This window comes from Astatotilapia calliptera, chromosome 23, assembly GCF_964374335.1.
Source record: "Astatotilapia calliptera chromosome 23, fAstCal68.1, whole genome shotgun sequence".
NCBI classification, from domain to species: domain Eukaryota; kingdom Metazoa; phylum Chordata; class Actinopteri; order Cichliformes; family Cichlidae; genus Astatotilapia; species Astatotilapia calliptera.
Genome location: NC_137443.1, coordinates 18845179 through 18868933, shown reverse-complemented (window position 1 = coordinate 18868933; position 23755 = coordinate 18845179). Strand labels below are relative to the sequence as shown.

General features: G+C 37.8%; 1 protein-coding gene across 13 annotated transcripts in view; it reads left to right on the top strand.

Moving 5' to 3' along the window:
* The window catches only part of abi3bpb (ABI family, member 3 (NESH) binding protein b), a 33633-nt gene extending 12544 nt beyond the window's left edge, over positions 1-21089 (top strand). Inside the window, exons 3-24 of one of the 13 annotated variants that reach the window (XM_026157769.2) lie at positions 2091-2159; positions 2242-2374; positions 4481-4662; positions 4874-4929; positions 5568-5592; positions 5961-6041; positions 6447-6521; positions 9491-9694; positions 10850-10927; positions 11393-11584; positions 12484-12549; positions 14564-14650; positions 16146-16214; positions 16324-16449; positions 16949-17038; positions 17198-17407; positions 17565-17670; positions 18784-18863; positions 19489-19518; positions 19605-19763; positions 19850-19972; positions 20643-21089. In XM_026157769.2, coding sequence (XP_026013554.1) covers positions 2091-2159; positions 2242-2374; positions 4481-4662; positions 4874-4929; positions 5568-5592; positions 5961-6041; positions 6447-6521; positions 9491-9694; positions 10850-10927; positions 11393-11584; positions 12484-12549; positions 14564-14650; positions 16146-16214; positions 16324-16449; positions 16949-17038; positions 17198-17407; positions 17565-17670; positions 18784-18863; positions 19489-19518; positions 19605-19763; positions 19850-19972; positions 20643-20758 — 2357 coding nt within the window. In that variant the 3' untranslated portion in view covers positions 20759-21089. The remainder of the gene's footprint in view (positions 1-2090; positions 2160-2241; positions 2375-4480; positions 4663-4873; positions 4930-5567; positions 5593-5960; positions 6042-6446; positions 6522-9490; positions 9695-10849; positions 10928-11392; positions 11585-12483; positions 12550-14563; positions 14651-16145; positions 16215-16323; positions 16450-16948; positions 17039-17197; positions 17408-17564; positions 17671-18783; positions 18864-19488; positions 19519-19604; positions 19764-19849; positions 19973-20642) is intronic. The other 12 variants (XM_026157770.2, XM_026157771.2, XM_026157772.2 and 9 more) reach the window with 12 other exon arrangements.
* Positions 21090-23755: the final 2666 nt, after the last annotated feature.

Genomic DNA, 23755 nt, shown 5'->3' with positions numbered 1-23755 from the left:
TAATCTCCTTCTTCATTTTCACCACTCATCTCTCATCACTGCCACTTCTGCCTCAAGGTCATGTCATGTCAGTTTGACGATCTGGGCGGGACTGTGGTATCAGAACTGCTCTTAAACATTTCCTGCGGTGTTTACCTTCCTGTTTAAAAACCCTCAATGGAGGATCATCCATCAGCAGTTCCAGGAGGACTGCAACCGCAGTGTTGACTCTTTAAATCCGATGCTGCCGGTGGTTTCGGGGTTTTGGTTTTTTTAGCCACATGAGACACAAACATGGCTTCATGACGACTCAGGGATACTTCACCATTTCCTCTGCAGGCAAACTGTTGCTGTTTCAATTTAAACTTTACTGCACGAGAGTGGAGAAACAGTAGCACTGTATGGTGTTAAAAACATCTGAATTTTGGCTCAAGTTTGGAGGATGGTTTGGTAAATACAGACAAATCCTTAATCTGTTTAGGGCATGTGATAGATGGGGCCATTTGGGGGGTGGGACATGTTTACACCTGTAGAGATGAATACAGTCTCCTCTCAAACCAACAAAGACACTGGTTTGTTTTTGGAAAAAAAGTTAAACATCACTCAGTCCAGAGAACTGTCAGAAAACGCTGTAATTTTAAATGAAGTCATTTGAATGAGGAGATTGTGATAAAGAAGCATTTCATCAGCTGACAGCGGCTTTGTTAGATGCTACAGAACATCGTGATACAGGAAGAAATTACCATATTGATCGCACAGATGGCTGAAATATTAATCAAATATGAGGAGCTGAGTTATTGATCACAAAAATCAGGCGATATTTGCAGAGTAAATGTGCTCAGTTTGACAGTGAGGCATTCCTCCCCCATAACTGGTCATAAATAAAAAAGCTGAATGGTGTCCAGGCTAAAGGCAGGAAGAAACAGCAGCTGCTTTAACAGTCATTCATCATTTAAAAAGGTCTCCAGAGAGGTTTAATAAGTGAGGGTGGAACTTTTACTTTCACACTGATGACTGAGTGAAACTCAGAGAGCTCAGTCATCAGGAGGAGTTCAAAGGTCACTAAGAAAGGAACAATGATTTTCAGTGTAGGCTTACAAATGATTTTGACCTGTAATTTTTATTCTTTAAAACCACTTCATAGCTGTTTTACAAAACTTTGTTGTTATTTTATAAGACTTTCTGGTGCGTTCACCTAGTTGTTTTGCAGTTTTGTAGCTATTTTTACATCATAACTGTTTTATCATAACTTTTGTAATACTTTACTTTTTTTTTTTTTACACCTCTTTAAAACTCTTTGTAGCTTTTGTGATTTTATATTTTGTAGTGTTTTATGATACATATAGTGCCGTAGTTATGTGTGCTGAATATAATATCAGTGAGTTCTCAGTGATTCCCAGACATTTACAAAAGTTTCTTTATTTTTACGGGGATCTAGGCCAATGTTCCTGTATGTAAGCCACACTTTGCACTGTTAAATTGACTAAAGAAAGTCAGACTAAGAGATGAGTTTGTGCTGGAAAAGGAAACCGTGCATGTGGGTGAGAACAGAAAAAATGACAGATAAACACAAAAAGGTTGAGGCTGAACTCTGGAGTTAAAGACGCAAAGAACAAAAGCAGAAAACATTTGACTTGGATGGAAATCAGATTATTATGAAAGAAGATGTGAGTGTTTTCACATGTGGATGTTTAAACTGCCATCCTTGTATTTCAGCAAAGAAACTCTCTCCTTATCTATAATCATTCACATCTGTGTGTCTACTTTCTGTCCATGTGTGGGAGGAAGGCGGGGGAGGGAGGGGGCAACAATACCCGCCATGACATAATCACCATAAGAGAGTGCAGAATTCCTCACATGTTTCAGCCTCTATGAACTCCCACATGAGATGTTCATGTTTCTGTAGGGAAGGTTGCAACATACTTGCCATGGTAGTTGCAGCAGTACAGGTTGTAACTGTACCACTATTTGAAAAAAAAAATGGTACTGTCTGCAACTGTGTGTTGTGGTTTTATCCAACTTTGTTGTTGTTGGCTTTTATTCTTCTTTGTCTGCATCATTCTGTTGGGTGTACATCACAAAGCCTGACCTCATTTGACATGTTTTTTCAGATGCAGAACCAAAGTACCTGGTGGCCGTCCAACCAATCCCAGCTAACGATGTGAAGAAACACTGCACAGGTATGCTGGCAGCTACATGTGGGCTTCAAACTGATAAACAGGCCAACACATAGTCTCACTCTGTACTCACTTGTCCCAACAGGTAAAGTGAACCTGGAGAAGCCGCTTCACCTGGTGATTGGTTCTATTAGCCCAACCGCTGTGCTACTGTCCTGGGGAAACTATCTGAAGACACCCTATGAAGGGAACATCATGAACGAATGTCTGGAAGACGGGTGATTAACTTCACTTGTTGTCCCAATGCTGATTGCATGTTTTGTCTAAGCTGTACACTGAGCTCTGTCTCTAAAGCTTTGAGCTTTCAGGGATATTTTAAGGAACAGTTCATAGTCTGGTAAAATATTGCAAATTAATTTTTGGGGTTTACCTTTATGATGAGTAACTTCACATATGTCACAGATTCATCATAAAACCAGTTTTGGTTTAGTGAACATGAAAGCTTTTTACCTCCTCTCATGTATTTTATGTTTTATGGACAACCAGAAAGCCCTGTTCCAAAGCTCGACGTTACTCAGAGACAAATCACCTTCAACCAATCAAGATGATGAATTACAACCCTGAAATCTCCACTGCTGTTGAGCTTGAACTGTCCCAGTGTGTTGAGTGATATTACACCGACTGAGACTCACCAATGCTCTTTTCCATCACCCCTTGATCTCTGCTGCCTCTAATAATACATATTTTTCCTTCCCTGTCAAACAAGTTGGAGGAGCCATTGGAAAGCCTGACCTAGGCGTTCTCTGCCACTCTGGGCGTCTTATTAAAACCTAATGTCAGCTCCATCTGTGGAGGGTTTGGCTGCTGCCTCAGATTTTTGGATCCCTGCTCTGAAAAACAGAACTTGAAGGAGTGAAAGTGGAGATTGGCTTTGTGGTCGCCAGAATTAACAACACCTAATGGACAAAGTTGTTTCCACACTGAGGTCACGGTGGATACAGGCAGCCAGAGAGAAACCGCACGGCATGAAGACGCTGGTACTGGATTGTGTATGTCATCCATATGTCGTACCACTGGGACACTTCGATGCTTTCTGAAACCTTCAGCCTTGTGATCAGGGAAACTTTGACAAGATGCAGCCGAACACATCTTGCACAGTCTACGAAGCAGACCTGCAACCACAGTCATCAGTGATTTAGTTTTGTTTACTTCTGCATAACCCAGTTTTTCTACCTATGAATCTCAGACATTATGGCTCCTTATATAGTTTCAAATCCCTTTAATATCAACTAGACACAAAATTATAGTGTATTTAAAGTGGGTCAAAGTCTATTAAATGTAAAAGCTGCACTTTGAAAGCACATTCTTTTTGTTCTGCAGCTCTAAATGGGCTCTTTAAGCATCTCTCTGATTTTAGTTTTGAAAGTTCAAAGCATTATTTCACTTAACAGCAATGTATAAAAACAGTTGGTCAGATATTAGTACAATTTCAAACTGCTTAAGTAAGATAGTGGCCATAGTTTTGGATTGCATATGAACTTTATATCAGTGTCACACAAGTTCCTGTTAATACCTGTCTCTTTAACAAAGAGCAGCCAAAGCAAAGACTTACAGGGGAGTTTGTTCCATTATTTGGGACACCATCTGGCAGTCTGTCCTCAGTCTGTAACTATAAGCATTTTGTTATTTTAATAGCTAATTTAAAAAAAGGTAAAATAAATAAAAAACTATTTTTGTGATTCCCTAAACTGTGGTAAGTGCTGGTTAGCCAAAGATTTATTTATGTACAGCACACTTTCAATGGATACAAATACACACCAGTTGTAATTTGTAGACAAACATGTACATTTTTTACACAGCTGTATCTGTAGGTAATTTTTATTCCTATCCTTGATAAAAATCTTTACCATAATGGTATTATGGCATTAATTTTTTTCAAATACTTGGCTTGCTATTTGTGTTTATCACAATATAAACCTAAAATATGAGGAGCTTGAGTCACTCCTCCAGAAATGTGTGATACTGTCAGCCTAATTAACCCATTTCTTTGTATTTTTTCGAATTAGTATTAGGCAGCTGGTTGCTAACATGTTTAGATCAGCTGCTTTACCTGTTTCCTCTGGGTAAATTACAAAGATAACCTTTGTGTTTTATAAAAGTTAATGAATGTAAGCATGGCCAAATCGATGTATTGCTGAAACACAACCAAGCTATTGAGAATTTTAAAAAAAAACCCAAAAAACCCAAAAAACCCATTACAAATAAGCATATGAAGTTAAAATACAATGGACCAAAAATAGAACTCTGAGGAGCTCCAAGGGCAGTTTTCAGACAATCTAACCACCTTGCTGTTGGTAAAGGCATTTTTCCTTTTTCTCCATCAGATTCTACACTATCCGCTACAGAGAGAGAAACAGGAATTGGATCTACCAGACATGCCCAACAAGCGACACAGTCATTGATAACCTGAAACCCAACACGCCTTATGAGTTTGGCATCCGCTCCAACAAGGATGACCGCAGTGGCACATGGAGCAAACCGGTCATCCACAACACCAGCATGGGCAGTAAGGAGTTACTTACGTACTTGTCACCACTGGAATCATAAAGGCTCAAGCTAAAGAAAACATCAAGCCTTGATTTTGATGTTAAGAAAAAGTTTACAATCTCTTCCAAGAAAAGTTTTTATTATCATTTTTTTTGCAAAGCAATGGCTAATCGATCTTTAATAATAATAATGATTAATTTTACTGCTTTTTCTCTGCACTTTTTTCACAGATAAAAATAGACAGAAATCATACAAGCCACGTAACAGTCCTCCAGTCAAGCTGGGGGTAAGTAACCTGCTGTACTGTAACAAAGTAAATGCTACTACATCTGCGATGTAAATGTGATGACCTTTAAAATTTTTAAATCATGGATACATGTAGAATAGACTGCTTCAAACTTTATATTTACTTAAATACCTCAAAATGTACTTGAAAAATATTTAATGAAGTAAATAATAACATGAACAAACTATGCTGCGCTTACTTTATGTGACATTAATAACATTTTTTACTGTTTGCTTTTGTATAATTATGGCTATTTATTATGGTTAAATTCTAAAACATCAAAAAATGTGCCATATTTTTAATTTGTGTATTTGTTTTTGGTCAGTAAGCTTACTTCATATTTAATGTAAAGTATTATGGCAATGAATATGCAAAAAAGGTTTTCTTAAATTAATAAAACTTGAAGAAAGAAAATAGGAAGATATACAAAAACATTGTAAATAAAATTAAAGGTGAAGATAATAAGTCTTCATTAAAGGAAAATTACCTCTGGGTTTCCACAGAATTTAAAGGTTGAGGTCAAATTTTTCAAAGCAGTGCATCACGAGCTTAGGAGTCCTTGTGTTTATGTATATTTGATTTAAACATGTCTAAAGTTGACATTCTTTGTTCTTTCTTTTTTTTTCTTTTACAAACAGACGCCCCTCTTTGCTCCTCGTTATGGTAAGATTTATGATTTTGTCTTTAATTAATATATAGTCTGTTCAGTCATTATCTCTTCCTGGCATGATTTGTGGAATCTGTTTGACTTCAGTTTAGGTATGTACAGTCAGTAATGTGTTCTCATAGGCCACCACAACAAAACAGGTTCAGGCTGGTTCGAAACACTCACACTTTGCAGTAGGAAAAAAACAACAACTTCCAATTATCCTGAAGTTCAAGCCAAAAGCTTTATGCACCAAATATAATAGCTGCTCATCTTTCTGAAAACATCAGTCTTGTATTGTGCACTTAGACATCTGTCTGCTGAACTGCTCATGCTGAACCATTTCATTGTTTTTCTTTTAACATCTTTGTTGACTTGTTTGCAGCCCTCCACAACGGAACGGGCCCTCGAACACCTACTTTGTTCAAAAACCCAGGGTTCCCTGGAGCTCCACGCACGTCCTTTGGTGATTACCGCTCTTTCTTTCTTTTCTCCCTGTCTGCATACTTTTACTTTTCTTCCTCTCTGGGCAACAGAGAAGTTTCTCACACAGCACAGCACAAAAGCTTCCTTAAAGGGTTCCACTGATGGAAAACAGGCACCAAAATGCAGTTTCAATCCTCACATTGCAGATGTGAGAAAGTGAGAAAGCAAATAATAGTAATACCAACATTCTTTAAATGTTAGAAAAGTAAGAAATTCACAGCACTAAAGGATGTTGAAGATTTGTTTATAAAAAAGCCTCATCAGTCTAACCCAATGGCTGCTTTTCCCAAACTAGGTTTCACAAAGAATTGATTGTCTCTCCAACCCTATCCTCTTTAATTTTGACATTTTTCCTCTTATAAACCCACCGTGTTATTTCCAACAGCACCTCCCGAGAGCCAGCAGGAAACTATCCCTGTGCCTGGCTCTTCTGAGCCCAAATTTCCTCACGTGTCCCCGGGTAACGAAACAGACGCTCTTTTATTCTTTAATCATCAGCTTCACTCATTTGCAGTCCATCTTTACCTGCTTCGCCTGAGCCTGTGGTGCACCTGGGAGGGGTGGAGGTGGGGTGTGCAGCTATTGAGATTGGCTGCATGTTAGCATGTCTTAAGCCCAGTTAGAAAGTCAAAACAAGGCGAGGAAATGATGTCCCTGGAGATCAGTAAGTTCCCCTTGGCCTGCCCATTCCAAAAGTAGCTGCAGCTCATTTTTTCAAACCACACTGCTGAAATGTATATGACAGCCATCATGCTTCAGCATTCATCATCAATTTTCTTTTCTCCTTTCAGCTGCTTTCTTTGATCAATGATATTTCTCTTTCTTAGACTTTTCAATTAATACCTGATATTTTTTACCTCTGAGAGGTACAAGGGCTCAACATTACAGCATTATCATTAAATATGTAGATTATATTCAAACCATCAGCTATTTAAAGTAAACCAGTTTCAGTCAGAACTCCTCCATTCCTCTGTCATCCTTCTTGTCTGTCTGTCCAGCTGTCCCCATCCTACTTGTTGCAAGTCACCGCTCTCTTCAGTCAGTCTGCATGTCAGGAGTGCATGTCAGCCAGTTCAGACGCAGACGTGGTTGGAATTTCCCATCCAGGAAAGCCAACACAAGTCGTTCTGCAAAATCCTCCCAAAGTACAATGTCTTCAAACTTTTCTGTATTTCTCTGAGGTACGAGATTATAGGGAACAAAATCAAATTCTTTAGGCATCTGTTTGAAAATAAACAAATCTTGTGGAATCTAGGGCTGGGTATCTGGTATGAAACCAGAGATTTCTAATTGGTTTTAACAGAAATATTAGATCTTGATCTACAACAGGAAAATGCTGGCTAAATACAGTGGTGTGAAAAAGTATTTGCTCCTTTCCTGATCTTCTGTTTTTTTTGTATGTTTGTCACACGTCAATGTTTCAGATCATCCCAAAAGAACTCAATATTAGACACAGATAGCACAAGTAAACACAAAAAACAGTTTCTGAATGAAGGTGTTTATTATTAAGGGGGGGGGGGGGGGGGGACAACAAAAAAAAACTGCATGTGCAAAAGGGATTTCCTGCTAAACCTAATAGCTGGAACAAGCAGCAAGTCAAGCATTTGCGATAACTGGCAATCAGCACTGTGGAGGAATTTTGGCTTACCCCTCTTTGCAGAATTCTTGTAATTCAGCCACATTGGAGGGTTTTTGAGCAATACCTGCCTCTGTAAGGTCATGCCACAGCATCTCAGTCAGATTGAGGTCAGGACTTTGACTAGGCCACTCCAAAATCTCCATTTTGTTTTTATTAAGAGGTGGACTTGCTGGTGTGTTTTGAATGGTTGTCCTGTTGCAGAAACCAAGTATGTTATAGCATTCTCCTTCAGGATATTTTAGTAGAGAGCAGAATTCATGGTTCCTTTTACCATAGCAAGTCTTCCAGTTCCTGAAGCAGCAAAACATCCCTAGACCATCACACTACCACCACCATTTTTAATGATGGTATAAAGTTCCTTTTCTGAAATACTGTGTTACTTTACATCATATTTAATGGCATACACACCTTCCAAAAAGCTCAGCTTTTATTTTGTCACTCCACAGAGTATTTTCCCAAAAGTCTTGGGGATCAGAAAGATGTTTTCTAGCAACACTTAGACAATCCTTCATGCTCTTTAGCTCAGCAGTGGTCTTGGAACTCTGTCATGCAGGCCATTTTGCCCAGTCTCTTTCTCATGGTGGAGTCATGAACACTAACCTTAACTGAGGCAAGTGAGGCCTGCAGTTGTTTAGATGTTGTTATGGTGTCTTTTGTGACCTCTTGAATGAGTCGTCGGTGTGCTTTTGGGGTAATTTTGTTTGGCCGGCAACTCCTGCGAAGGTTCACAGCTGTTTAATGTTTTTGCATTTGTGGATAATAGCTCTCACTGTGGTTTGCTGGAGTCCCACAGCTTTAGAAATGGCTTTATAATGTTTTCCAAACTGAGAGATCTCAATTAATTTGTTTCTCATTTGTTCCTGGATTTCCTTGGATTGCATCATAATGTATGTGTTACACCCCGGCCTAGGCAACCGGGGTGCAACGTAGAAAAACAAAGATACGGAAAATAAAACCACGAAGGCCCTCCACCAAAATCCCAAAACGAAGGTGTCTCAAACGAAAATATTAACAAACCCATTCACAACTATTTACAACAGACTATTTATTTACAACAAACACACCAAACTATTTACAACACGGGGGAGATCGCGACCATGACACACTGAAACACAAGGCTTAAATACATAGAAGGGGCAATCAGGAAAATGGACAACAAGAGGGAAACACAGCTGGGGCAAATTAGAACTGACGAGACAGGGAAAATGTAAACTAAACACACTAAGATAACAACAGACCTTCAAAGTAAAACAGGAAACACATGACAGTCACGCAAAAACAAAACACTGACAACACCGAAACGTAACAGTATGACATTGAGGATGTTTTGGTCTATTCCACTCTGTCAGGCGGGTGCTATTTAAGTGACTTCTTAAACCTGTGTTTAAAAACTGCATTCTGTGTTTTGCCTAATATTGACAGTTTTTGATGATCTCATACATTTAAGTGTGACAAACATAAAAAAGAACAGAAATCAGGAAGAGGGCAAACACTTTTTCACACTACTGCATATCACCAACCAATAAGCCAGTGAGGACCCTTCATTATGAACATGTTTTATTTAGTATCAAATGAAGTATCTATACCATGTCCTATCCTGACAGAAAAGCTAAACAACTTTCCAGTTTTGAAAGACATGTATCTGATGACTTGAATTTCTCCAGAGTTGCTGGATGAAATTAGTCAAAATGCATGTCTATTTTATTTTATATCATAGTGTACACATCGTGCAAAAACAAACACTGACCAGTTTCCTATGACCTCAGTACCTCTCTTCTCTTTCATCCCAGAAAAAGGAAACACAATTAGAAACAACAACACCCAACCAGCGGATATTCCCACTCCTGCCCTCCCCAAACTTCTGTCCACCAAAGCCCCCCATGCCAACATCACAGCCGTCCTTCTTACTAAGTTAGCCTCCAGAGGTGACTCCAGTCATGTGCAAACCACTAAGGCACCCACTAGTGCACCTGAGAAGCCTCGTAACCCCACTGGTAATTCCTCCTTACAATCTTTTTTTTGTCTTTCTTTCTTTTTTTTGTCTGTGACATAATCATTACGTTTTAGAAAACATACAGTTTTATCATAGTCAGCTTTGGTTGAAAAATATCTGTCTTGTCTATCCATGTCGCTTAATACTTAAAAATGTTCTAGACTCAGTGTATGGTGTCCATGAATATAAAAGCATCATCTGCAAATAGTTTCACTGCATTTGCCATATTCTGTCCCAAAAATGCCAAATGTTCTTTTCAAAAGTTGGCTTCTTCTAAAAAATCCTCTTTCTGCTTCTGTGAGATGTTGTATCTCTCAATATCTAAGCCTTTTGGGGGTGTAAGTAATGCAATGTTGTTCTTCAAAAATGAGTATGAACATAGTTAACAATGTTCTGTGTTTAATTTTTCTTTTCACCAAATGAATCAGTGTATTTTCTTTTCTTTTTAAACTGTGTGGGCCCACAAAAATAAGAGTTTCATCCAACAGTTGAACTTTACAAAGAAATGTAGCACACTCAGCTGCTGTCAACAAAGTACTTTTTAAAAAATGTATAGATCTTAAAATCTTTTTATCACACATTACCTAAGGTGTTGAAAATAATCATAGCAGTTCTACAAAATTGGTTGGTTTTAAATGTATTTTTTTAGACAGCTGAGACATAACTGACTGAATACTTACTTTTATTTAGATTTAATTTCTGCCTCCGTAAACTGCTCATTTGAGGTCAAAGGGCCCTGGCGACTGTTACTATATCACCCTGTTACCAAGGCAAGTGCCAGATGTACTTTGCACTATGTGAAAAGATCTGGTACCAGGAGTTGGTGGACTATTGGCTAAAGACAGCACATCCTACACTGGTCACATACATTTTTTTAGGTTCTACACCACCTTTGTAAGATTTTGAGGAAAGAGCTCGTGATAAGTCTTCATAGTCAAATCCTACTTCTTAAATGCACTTTGAATCCAAATGTAACCGAGGCTTTAAAAAGTCTTGCCATTCGTGTCTTACCTTCTCAACAGTCAGTTCTGCTTGGCAAACTTTAAGAAGAATATTTACATTTTCAGGTTTTAATTTGACAGGATGCAGACCATCTCTCAAACTGAAAAAGGCCTTCATTTTTTTTTTAGTGTTCAACCTTCTTTTTTTCATACAGCTGTTGGCAAATCACAGGACGGCTCATCACTGCTGAGATCAGCACTGGCCAATGAGCGGGCCAAAACTAACACATGGGGTAATAACAACCTCACAAACAGCTTCCTTCATCTTGCAATCAAAAGCAACCTTGCTATGTCTGTCTGCTGTTAATTTGCAATCATCTCTTTCCCTTGAGCTTCCAGGCAGCTTCCAGTGAAATTAGTGCTAAAGGTTTTTTTCCACAGGAATGGCTGCTCAATCCAGGAGTATCACCTTCACGCACATTTCATCTGGTGTTTGCATGCAGCACACAATCTTCCAGTTATCAAAATTCATCAGCATCTTCGATGACTGGTTTTTCAAGATTGTGAGCGCTTAAAGAATCATCTTGGTCCCATCATGCTCATTTGTTTATTTATTCCATAAATTCAATGACATCAGATTTAATGGTCCATCACTAACGATGCTGCACAGGGCTGCTGCAAGCTCGCTTGTCTGCCAACACAGATAAAGGTCAGATCAGACTGTAACACAGGCCGTGCAACTGTTTTTGATCTTTTAGGTCAAGGAAACAAAAGAAATCTCACTCCATCGCTGCCCCTGCAGCCCTACAACCCAGCAGCTACCACAGTTACCGGATCCATGAGGCCTGCATCGAGAAACCCTCTCTTTCCCTTCTCTAATGGCTTCAGACAGCCCCACTCCCCCTCCTCTAGATCGAGTAACTCATCCCCAACTTCAGGGAAACTTGGGGGTAATCCTCCTTGTACCTGTTTCTTTTATGTTCACTTTGCTGCTTTGCTGTCTTTTACTGTCCAAGGGGAAAATGTTTTGATAGGCTAAGCCATGAAATATATCTAATTTCAAGTACTCAAGTTTAAGTTTGACTTTTCTTTTCAAGTCAAATGCAAATTGGAAAAATACTTACAGGCTTATTGATTATATTTCTCTCTTGTTCAAGATTCTAAAATCAAGTCGATAAAAATTGATACCAAAAAGAACTGAAATATCAAATATACCTACTATTTAGGTTGTAGAATCTTGAGATATTCTAATCAACGCTGATTGGTTTTGCCTCTTGTGGACTCATTATCTTCCAGTTTCCCATCTATTGTTACTGTCTGAGACATTTTGGGGGCTTTTGCAATGGTTTTCTATGCCACTATTCTTTCAATTTTAAGAAAGAATTTCTTATGTGTCTCAACACTGTTTCGCATCTCATCACCCCTCAACACAATTTTACTTTTGCCTTTTTTCTGATTAAATGCTGTGAAACTTCATTTTTGTTAACTGTTAGCTGCTAAATGAACCTTTCAGGTGAACAACCAAACAAGTCCGTTAAAAGCTTTGGCTAAAAGTTTAATAGATCAACTAGTGGGATTTTATATTGCTTCCAGAATAAATAATGCACATTAAGGTTTATCTTTGGTTCATAACTGATCCATGACAAGAATTAAGGAATTCTGTACAGTTAAGGAAATGGACAAAAGTTGGGGAAAAATGGGAAAAGTAGGTGTTCCAAATAGTCAAGACAAGTAAAAAAAAAAGAAGATTTATTTGGTTAGAAAAGGACTTGGTTGATTGTCCTCTCATCAGGTTCAGTTTTCAGAGACAGTTTCTTTCCCTTCATAACACTTAGTTTTCTCCCAACAGTAAATGGACAACCACACCGGGGCATTTCCCCACCTAAACCGGCCATATGGTCCCGACCTCGATTGGGTAAAAAAGACCTTGTTTGTCTTTCTGTGTTTCATCATTAACCCTTCACTCGCTTTTGCAGCATTTTCACCTCCACTGCAGCTCTTGTTGGTGTTTTTTGTGTCCCTCCATTTTTTATTAATACTTTAATGTCCATGCACTATTCATCCATCCATCCATCCACCTGTTTGTCCACCATTGGTCTGTCCATCTGTGTTGTCTTTTTGTCCCACATTCGCTGCCTCAAGCCAGTTTTGAGCAAAGCTTCAGTCAGAGAGATTTAACTAATCAAGACGCTGCACATGGTTGATTATGTGAGTTGGTTACTTAAGCTCAGCAGCTGATTGTGTCCCTCTGTGTTCTACAAGTTGTTGGTGGTGGGGAGTGTTTAACCATCTGGTTTAAGGTTGTGGTTGGGGAAACTGTAGCAAATTCAGAGACCTGAGACCTCTTCAACTCTTTGGGTGCTGGGCTAAAAACCATTTCACTGCTTCACTGTTTCACTGCTTTGCTCTAATAACCATGTAGAATATTTCACAAAAAGTTTTAATTATTCCTTAGAACCAGTTTAAAAACATTAAACTCTGACCAGTTTGAAATAATGTATATTTTCTTGGATGAACTCCATCTGCAGATGAAAATGGTCAGATAATACACTAAGGTCACTGAAAAAGTTTGTTTGTGGATGTATGTTTAAAGATTGTGTTTTACAAAAGTATTGAATAATTAAGCTATTTGTTGTCTGCAGGGTTGACTATTGATTTTTTTAAACTTTGGCCATTTCCCCAGAATTCAAACTTTTTTATGCTACTGCACAGTTTTTGCAGTTTTTGGGAACATTAGCATGATGTTTTTTTGTTTTGTTTTTTAAAAAAAAAAAGCTGTGTGTAGTTTAAATAGTGTTTCCAGAGTTATAATCTAAAGAAAATAGTCTGTTATCTGCTGAAAATGATAAAAATTGACAGAAAATAACCTGTCAAGATTATTATCAAGAGCTACAAATTGATTCGAATCCTTTTTCTGAAACTGGCCTTTTAAGTTTATAGAGAAATATCTAAAAATATACATATAAGGCATCAATGTTATTGGGAGTGTTGTTACTCTTTTAGTTAAAGTAATGCTTCTAAAATGTAACTTAGTTAATGAGAGCTGGTGTAGCGTGTTATTGCTGGCTCAGACCTGCCTACACTTGTTGAGCTTTACTCTGTACATTGATATAGTAGTAGTTATAATAGTTGCTATATGGGCTCTCTCTCAAACTCAATACCATTATTTTATTTGTAGTGTTTGGTTTACTTTCTGATGATTTGGAGTAGTTTCCAACCCAACTAGGAAAGAAAATAGTAATTTTGCTCCAACAATTACTTTAATAGGCTTAACAAGTTGTTGGCGCAAACTGGCTGCAATATTTATTTGGAATAGGAACTAACGTACCAATGAAAGAAAAATATTAGAAAATTTTTTTTTTCATTTGTTTTTTAGGAGAATAAGCATACATATTTTTTTTTTGTACCAGCAAAAGTGTTTTTAAGTGTATAGAAGTTATTCTAGTAATACCTTCAGCAGAGGTTAAACTCTCTGCAGTGACTTTCAAGCATCAGAAAATTCAATAGAATTTGAAGTCTTTCATAAGCAGCTAAAAAAAGAGGGTGATATGGGTTATGAGAACTTTCACTTTAGATTCAGTTGTATTATGAGTTAGGCCACCCTCAGAACTCATCTGACAATTGAAACCCGGTCAGATCACAGTTTACAAAAGTTTATAGTGAATTATACAGTTAATGATTTACATTGTGCATGGTGTCATGGTGGGCATGGTCTTCCTGTCCAGTATGCATGAGCTGGTTTTGGTGTCATCAGTTTTCTAGTTTTGATGTTTTGTCTTTTGTATTTTAACACCCAGAAACCACTGATCTATGACTTTTTGACAGAAACTTAAAAATACAAAACCGAAAAATGGCCAAGGCATCTCAGGGCTTTATTTCAGTATTGAATACAAACTCCAGTTTTAATCGCAGTGCCTCTCCTGCTGCAGTGAACAACTCATTGCTGGAGGAAAAGAAGTCTGAACTCCCTGAAGTGTTTGGTCGTTCGGGTCCCACGACAGAAGAGTGGGTTTATGGTTGGTAACGGCATGAATTTCATTTGTCTGCACCCAAAACTTGCCCATGCCGTGTGCTGACTGCCGCTCCAGTTGCTCTACATCGTTAAGACTGCATGGTTTGGTGGTGTTACATGTCCAGAAACAAATCTTTAGAAGGACCATGAAGGAAAATACTGGCCGTCAGCTTGAAAGTTTTGGCCAAAGGCTTTGGAAAGTATGCGCTCCCCTGATCGTTAGCTTACTTTTACAGAACCTCACTTTGCAGAGCTTTGCGCTTTTTCTCACCACAGAAATTAAAGGAGGAGACTGTTTCTAATTAGCCTGTGATGAACCTGGCATCTCGACTGGACCTTTGGTATTATTTTAAAAAAGTTCTGTCCAGGGTCCAAATGCTTCAGCTTGTGCTTCTTGCCTGATTGCGAGTGCGATGAGCTTCAGACATCTTGCTGCAGAGATGCCGTGTTTAGAAAACCCTCACGCGAACCAGGACAGCATGGCGTGCATTGGACAGTTTTCATCAGAATGTGGAAACCTCTGTTTGATTTTTATTTTAGAATTATTTGTGTGAAAAAAATCATACCAATATGTATTTATTCTAGTTCTGTATTGTAATCACGAGGCATTTCTGAACATAGGCTATAATTATAGCACAGTTTCCACTCTGACCTTCCAATATAATGATCCTTTGAGAACACTGTACCTCTTGTGGTTTCTTGACAAGCCTCCTAATTTATGTCCAAGAATAATACAAGGTTTATCCAAGTAAGCAAAATATCTCTATGAAGCTTAAACAATTTTAGCCAAACTTCATGTCAAACAACAGCAAACATTCATACAGGCAGCCCATCATACATATTTACATGCAACTGATTGAAAGGAATGCATCTGTGTTGTTTCATGTTACGAGCTAACATGTTTCAGGACTCCATCATCTTTCATGTTCCTGGCTTTGCATTTATTCTATTTAGTTTTGGAACCGAGTCAATTCCTTGATTGTGAAGAATTTGGCTTCTGCTTAAATAAGAGGAAAGGGGGCAGGGGTGGGGTGTAATTGGCTGCAGGTTCTGGACTTTAGTCAGAAAAACACAAAAGATCTTGTGGGATTACAAGGAATTGTTCATGTTTTAAGGTTCATTTGGCATTTGGAAATGGGTAGGGAGTTCTACCTTAGCTGAAAAAATATATATTTCAAGAGATTAGACAGCACCTGGCTAGAAAATAGATCCAAATTGGCTGTTAAAGCTTTATTTTTGCCTTATGTAAAGCAATACTGTCCACAGACTACAGAACAGGCCTGAATCTGATCTAAAACAGAGACATTCCCATCATGTAATACTTTAGAAAATTATTGCAGCACTTTATATGAATAGTAGTAAAATAAATTTGAAATGACTGTACATGAAAGAGACCCTTTAATACAAAAAGTCACAAGTGCAGAGATGGTTTAGATCAGGACAGTAAAATAAAGGCTGATAAGGTGGTTGTAACAAGATAATGTTTTTGTTTCTTTCAGGATCTCCTGCTCGTCCAGCAATACAGATCAACAAGAAGCCAAATTTGGTTGGAAAACCTGGAGAAACGGGTAGGAACTCAATAAGAAAAACAATGAACTTTGTCTACACCCTTGTTTAACTGCGACATTTATAGTTTTCTGAAGGTTGAACTGTTTTTGTTTACATATTTTCCATCAGACAAAGTTAACAACTTCAAACAGAATGATAAACTGCCTGTCCTGAAACCCAAAGTACCAGCAGTGACCGCCAAGCCGATCAAACAAGAACGGAAACAGACCACAACTGCAACACCAACTACTACTGGTACAAAGATTTCCACTTGGCAATCAAGTAGTAGTCATCAGCCCAGTTTCGTCCAGTTTACCACATGCAAACTGCAATTTAAGACAATTTTCTCCTGCTTATTTTGAAATGTTTTGCTAGTTTAACCAAATGCATGTGACCAATGATTGAACATGAAGTCTATTTACAATATGCTGCCAAATGGGGCCTTGCTGGGCACTTTAAAAGTTTTCATGTCAGTCACTGCTTTCTTTGAATAAAGCTTTTGGAAAATATAATATTTTTTAACTATATACTCACTCCCAAAAGAAACCCACAAAAACAAAACAAAGAAAAAAATATTTTCATGGACATGCACAATATGCACAAAATATCACAAACCAGCTTACAAGAAGTAGACATACCTTCTTGTAATATTTTGCTTTGTTTACAAAAAATGTTGCACATAGAAGGAAGGTCATTTTGTTCCAGAAGGTTTATTCTTGAAATTAGACAATTTGTGTTGTGTTTCTTCTTTCAGCACCTCGACAGGAGTCATGGGAGGAGTCAGATCTTTTTAAATCACAGCCATCCTCTGAGATTGACGCCATGGGCAAAAAACGTTACGTAGGTAAGCTGAAATGGTCACTTTAGCAGGACATTGGGTTTTACCATATAGCGATACAGACATCAAAACAAGCATTTTTTGTTCCAGCTCCAATTACATATACAAAGTGAACCTCAAAGCCCAGTGATACTTATGCTTTACATTCATGTTCTCTTTCTACAGCACCTCATGTCATCTACAAAACTGGAAAGAAACCAGATGAGCCTTGCTCTATTACCTCTTCCCTCAACTACTTTCCCGAAGATGAACCCAGTGAGACAAATGTGACATCACCACCAAAGACTCCACCCTCCAACCTCACTGTGGTGACAGTGGAGGGATGCCCATCTTTCATCATCTTGGACTGGGAGAAGACTGACAATGAAACCACTGGTACTTATTAGCTGAATTTTTATTGCAGCAGCCCAACAAAAAACTGAATGAAATTGAAACTCTTTGGTGACTAACCTATAACACTCCTATGGTGGTTTTAGCTGTGTTCTATCACGATTCTGTTGGTCATGTCCTAATTCTGTCATCCTCTTCTCAGAGTACGAAGTCATCTCCACTGCTAAAGGCCCAGATGGAGAACAGGTTTCCATCCTGACTACAAACCAGACTCACACTGCCGTAGAGAACCTCAAACCTGAGAGCAGGTAAGTTCTACCTAAATTCGTTTTCTTTCTTCAACTTTACTTTTCATGAAGTTGAAGTCAAAGTCAATTTCTAAATTGTAGAATTTGAGATTGGAAATCGACCAGCCTTGTGTACCATGTGCAAATTTTCACAGCCTAGCATCAAGGGTTATCTACAGATTTATTTACCATGATTTCATGTTATGAGATTGATTTGCCGTGTAGCCAAGAGAACCAGTCAATTTGTCGGCTACACAGAAGAAAGAGAAGACATGAAAAATGTGAAAACACTCCAAACCAAACCAGGTCATTACAATAAAGCAGGTTTATACATATTAATCTCTGGATGTTAAGTGTTTCTGCAACTCAGATCTGACTGAACATCTGCTGGTTGGCGTTGCAGCCATTTCATTCAGCTGTTCAAACAGCCCAAGTTAGTTGAGCCCAGTAAAATAAGCAGAGCATCTGTTACGCTTGCTGACGCTTTAACGAGCCGCGATGTGGGAAAGCTATTTGGTGTGAAGGAAGGTGGTTAGAAATTAAGTCTGGCCAATTGCAAGTCTGGACTCAAGTAAAACCATATAAAAATAAAGAGCTGTGAGCAGAGGTCATGGTTTTCACTGTCATGCACGGGTTGCATGATGTTTGTGACTGTCCAAGCTTATAAAACCTGTTTTAACAGTCAGTTGTGTAACTTTGATACAGTATAAAAGAACAGAAAACAATAGTTGTTGTATTGTTTTTTTAGTGACCTAGAGGAAATGGTTAAGGAGAAATCCTTTGTTACAGTAAAATCACCATTATTAACAAGTAGCTTCAAAGTAATTTGTTAATAATTCCTTAAAAGTGTATAATCAATAAAAAATAAAGGTAGTCTATCCAGAGAAATGTAGTATTAGAATATATTGGTACTTTAACTGTTTTGGGCTGAGCTGATGTCTTTATTTTATTTCCTACTTTACTTTGATAAATTATAGTTCTTAAAAAGATTTTGCAATATAGTTCATACCTAAGTAAGTTCTACATTTTCTTGTACTTTGTGGCATCTGAGTTTGCTGTGTCATCTTTGAAAAGTTATGACTCTATTCCTGATTATGTATTATTGTAATGCTATATTTCCCCCCATTTTTTTAGTTACGAGTTCAAGGTGAAGCCAAGGAATGAGCTGGGCTCAGGTCCTCCCAGTGAGCCAGTTACCTTCAACACAGAGTCAGGTACATTCCTGCTCAACTGCCTGTCTTTAGAGAATGCACAAGCCAAAGCAGTTGCAGTCAAACTGAAACTCCAGGACCTCTCTGTGACTTCAAATGTTTTAAACAACAAGTAGAAATGCTCCAAACTTTCCGCTCATCAGTTAAGACTAATGTTCACCCTCAGCGGCAGCTACTGTTTCTGCCCATTTCAAATTCACTTAGCAGGAATTGCAACTCATTGCAGATGTATAATTAATTATCGCTATTGCATAAAGGTAATTTCCTGCTAGAAATTTATCATAATGTGAGACTTGAGACTTCACTCCTGATTGCCTACAAAATACAATTAATCAGTTATGCAGTCATCCATAACTGGACTTTACTGATAGAATTACTAACAAGTCATTGATTTAGTTGTTTTTTAAATGCTGACATCCAGGATATTGATTTTTTCAAACATTGCACGAGTGAATTGATATCCTATATTTCAAACACAGAGAAATAATTAAATGTTCTGCTTCACTGATCTAGATGATGATGAAAGTTGCTGCTCACGTTATAAGAAGGCACTCCTGCATCAATGTGCAGTATCAGTTATGCTTTCTTTATATAAGCTGTTAAGACCCTGTTGTTATTCTTTCCTTAGCGGACCCCAGAGTGAGTGAGAACGTTTCAGGTAAATTAACATCCACCTTATGTCCACATGGTTATAAGAAAAGCCTTTGTTTAAAGGTAGAAAGTTATATTTATTTTTCTGTACAGGAAAAGATGCTATCTGGACTCAGTTCCCCTTCAAGACAGACTCATACTCTGACTGCCATGGCAAACAGTATGTGAAGAGGACCTGGTACCGCAAGTTTGTTGGTGTACAGCTTTGCAACTCACTTAGGTACAAGATCTACCTGAGTGAAACACTCAACGGTAAGTACAAATGCTGAATTTATTGCCCACTTTAACAGGGAAACTGATCCCCGATCTGATCTGTTTCTCTATATTTCCCCTTATAGGTAAATTCTACAATATTGGAGATCAGACTGGCTTTAGTGAGGATCACTGTCAGTTCGTTGACTCATTCCTGGATGGGCGAACGGGCAGACAGCTCAGAGCTGACCAGCTCCCATCCAGACAAGGTATAAGCTTTATTTCAGTTTTCCTGAATTTTTCCTGAGCTCCTTAGTGAGCATGCATTTTTTGGACATTAAGATCCAGTATACTGCATGATTTGTCTTAAAAAAATAGAAATTAGTTATACCTGTACTTACATCTCATTTCAATTCAATTCAATTTTATTTATACAGCACCAAATCACAACAACAGTCACCTCAAGGCCCTTTTTATTGTAAGCTAGACCCTACAATAATACATACAGAGAAAAACCCAACAACAATTATAGCACTTTGGCAACATTGGGAAAGAAAAACTCCCTTTTAACTGGAAAAAACCTCCAGAAAAACCAGGCTCAGGGAGGGGCGGCCATCTGCTGTGACCGGTTGGGGTGAGACATAACAGACAAATGTAAAACATTATATTTAAATCCAGTGTGACACCCACTTCATTGTCATTGTCTTTGATGCCCATCTAGAATAAGAGTTCAGAAACCAGAGAGGACATTTTAGAATCTTTTAGTTTTTCCATTTCCTTTAGAATCACAATCATTTATTTAGTATTAGATGTCTGTACATTTTTATTACAATAAATAGGAAATTCTGCTGCTCTTAATCGGGTGCTTTGATACAAATTAGATTGAATGTATCAGATTTAAAATATGTTCCTCATCACGTATTGTTCTTTTTTGTCCAGGTTTCTTCAGAGCATTGCGTCAAGAACCTGTCCACTTTGGAGAAATAGGAGGACATTCTCATGTCAACTACGTCTCATGGTATGAGTGTGGAACACCCATTCCTGGCAAATGGTAGACGAACAGTCATCCTCACAGAGGCCTATGATGGGATTTGTTGCCAAAGCTTGGATGGCTAAGCCGTGCCTCTGAATTCTCTCAACCATGTTACTCAGTGCTGTAAAAATGTACAGGATATACTTGTCAGGGACTTTGTAAGGAGAGAGCATTCATCATAAATGATATAGCAACCATGCCTCATTTTTAATATTTATCTAGCAGCAAGGCTAAAGTGATGTTAGAACATGAAGATTCATAGAGGTATCGTTTCTCTGACTCATGCTAGATATATTTTATTTTGTGTTGAAATAATGGGAAGCTGGCTCCCTGGATTACTATTTTCATAACTTGTGAGATGTTATTTATCAAAAAGTCTTTGATTGCATTGCTTCACGAGGGCCACAGATGGGAATTCACAGGAGGTTTTTTTTTTTTTTTTTTTTTTTTTAGAAATGCCATAAAAAGTAATTCAAGTGAGAGGTTTTAAAAGATACCATCCTGCTTCACATTCATCCATCAGCAACTGGCAGTCACCCATATCACCAGTCTTTAACCAATGCTTCACTAGTTAGTGTAGCGAATATAGACAGCATCATGAGTGATAAATTTACTGGATATCAGCAATAAGAAACCTATTTTAAACATTAAAAGTAAATAATGTATTTGATAATATAAATACCAAATAATGTACTTTCTGCTCTGAAAGGTGCCCCAAAAATACAGTACGGTGATATTTTTCGGGAACTAAGTTAGCATTGTAGGTAACTAATCCAGCTTTGTGAATCTGCTGTTCTGTAATTAATTTTCATTATTAATTAATTAATCTGCCAGTTATTTTTGATTAGCCAAATTAGTCATCAAAAATAAAAAAGTAAAAAATAGCCCATCCAATTTCTGAAACACATATTTAGCTTACTGTCATGTAATTCTTATATTTAAGAAGCTGCAAATGTTTTACTTGAAAATAGACAAACAATTAATTGATCATCCATTAACTGATCTATTAATGGAGAAAGAGCTGCGGCTTTTTATCATTGTCCTTTAAAGAAAATATCAAGCTGGCCTGAGTTTTGGTGCTTTAAACTACATTTTTAGGTGAAATGCCTAAAATTCATGCTTTACATGTCAATACGTTGGATGTGTTGACTGAACGCTGAGCTTCGGTGAGAGGCTTCTACACTTGCATTTTGCACAGCAGAAATGTATTTATATGTATATGGAGAGAATGTATTTTTTTTTTCAGTACATTTTTGCAGATGCATTTCTCTCACCATGACCAAAAAAACAAAAGGAAAAAGAAAACCAAATGGTACTATAATATGCTCTTCTTTGTCCTTCCTCGTGCTAGAGCATGGTGGGAAACTAATATTGCTGCCTGATTGCAAGTCAAAAGCAGAATTATTTACATTTTAATAACCAAATTACATTTAAAGATTTTATTTCTAGTTAGGTAGGGTTAAAATATTCAAATGGGAAATTAACTTGTTAACTGGTCTTATAGATGGAAACTAATTGCCATCTGATGCCTGGTTAATCACATAAAACATTTCCCTAAATACAGTCTCTTTCTGTATTTTACCAAATTAACTCATTGGAGCCATAGTTGCCCCAGTGGTTTTTCAAGCTCAACAACAGACCCAGTCATGCAGGCCTAGCAACCCATCACATGGCAACCACCAGTTACTAGGGAAAAATATTGGAGATTGGTTGCTGGATGTCACTGGCTGAACCTGGTAACAAAGTAGGTGCTGCTCCAAAAGCCTACAGGACCTATAGATTAGCATGGAAGATACCAACATGCTTGCAAACACTCTTAAAATATTTTCCCTAGCAAGCAGTCTATAGGTCTGTGAGACGAAAGCCTAAAGTAGGGGCAGCGATAGCTAGATCAGGAATGCTATGAGTATCTGTTTCCTTGAGTAACTAGACAACCAGCCTGTATGCAGTCTTCAAAGGAAACCTCAGACACCAGTTTTATTTACTTACACTATTTGTCACAATCAGATAGCTGCGGGAACAATGAGCCATCTGGCTCAGAACTCAGACATTTCAGTCTTTAAAGGGTTTGTATATATCTTCTTATGGAAATTATGCATGAAAATGAATCCTGTTGTATTGTTTGTGATATTTTTAGCAACACATAAGAAAGGCATTAATAACTAAAATTGAAAGATACCATTTTTAACAATTTTTAACGAATGTAAAGTTTCATCAAAACAAATTTAATGACCCAATGAACAACAAAAATGTCTGAGACAAAATCTGATCATAATAACAACATTAGTAAGAAAACAGTAATAGATAACTATAATGTGGCTGAAATGTTCTAATGATGTTCTGATGGCTAGCAAATCCAGAAATATCTGCATTAAACATGCTGTTTACTTAACCAACATCCGGAGATGGCAACTAAGTTAGAAAAAGTAATGGAGTGCCATGATCTGCCCTTCTACGTGTCTTCAAATGGGCATTTCTTTAAGGGCACCTAGTCTGCATTGTCTTACCTGTCATATGAATATAACATTAAGATGCTGAATGTTAATATTCGAGTCACTAGGTTTCAAAGAATGAGGTTCAAGTAATCATTCTAAGCCAAAAGCTCAGCTTTCAAACTACTCTGAGTAGTCAGTACAACCAATACCAGACAGTATAACTCTGTCAACAGGCTTCCAAATGTTGGCCAATCAGAAGAAAGAAGGGGGAATGGAGTTGTTAGAAATGCTTAACAACTCATTTAATGAACTGAGGGGTTCATTAAAAGGAGGGCTTTATGAAGGGCAAATATAAGTATCGATTTTTATTTGAACTGTGAATCATGCAAAGCTACTCTAGTAGAGCCAAGAAAAGAAGCAGAGTGCTGAAAATTAGCAGACTAGGTACCCGTTCAATTAGTTGCAGTGTGTGTTGTAATATAAATTTTCTCCCTGGCAGGAAACAGATTACATGACTGTGGTATCTGAGAGGTGCAGTAATGAAAGTCGCAGATTAGGGCTATTAAAAAGCGCTATACAAATGC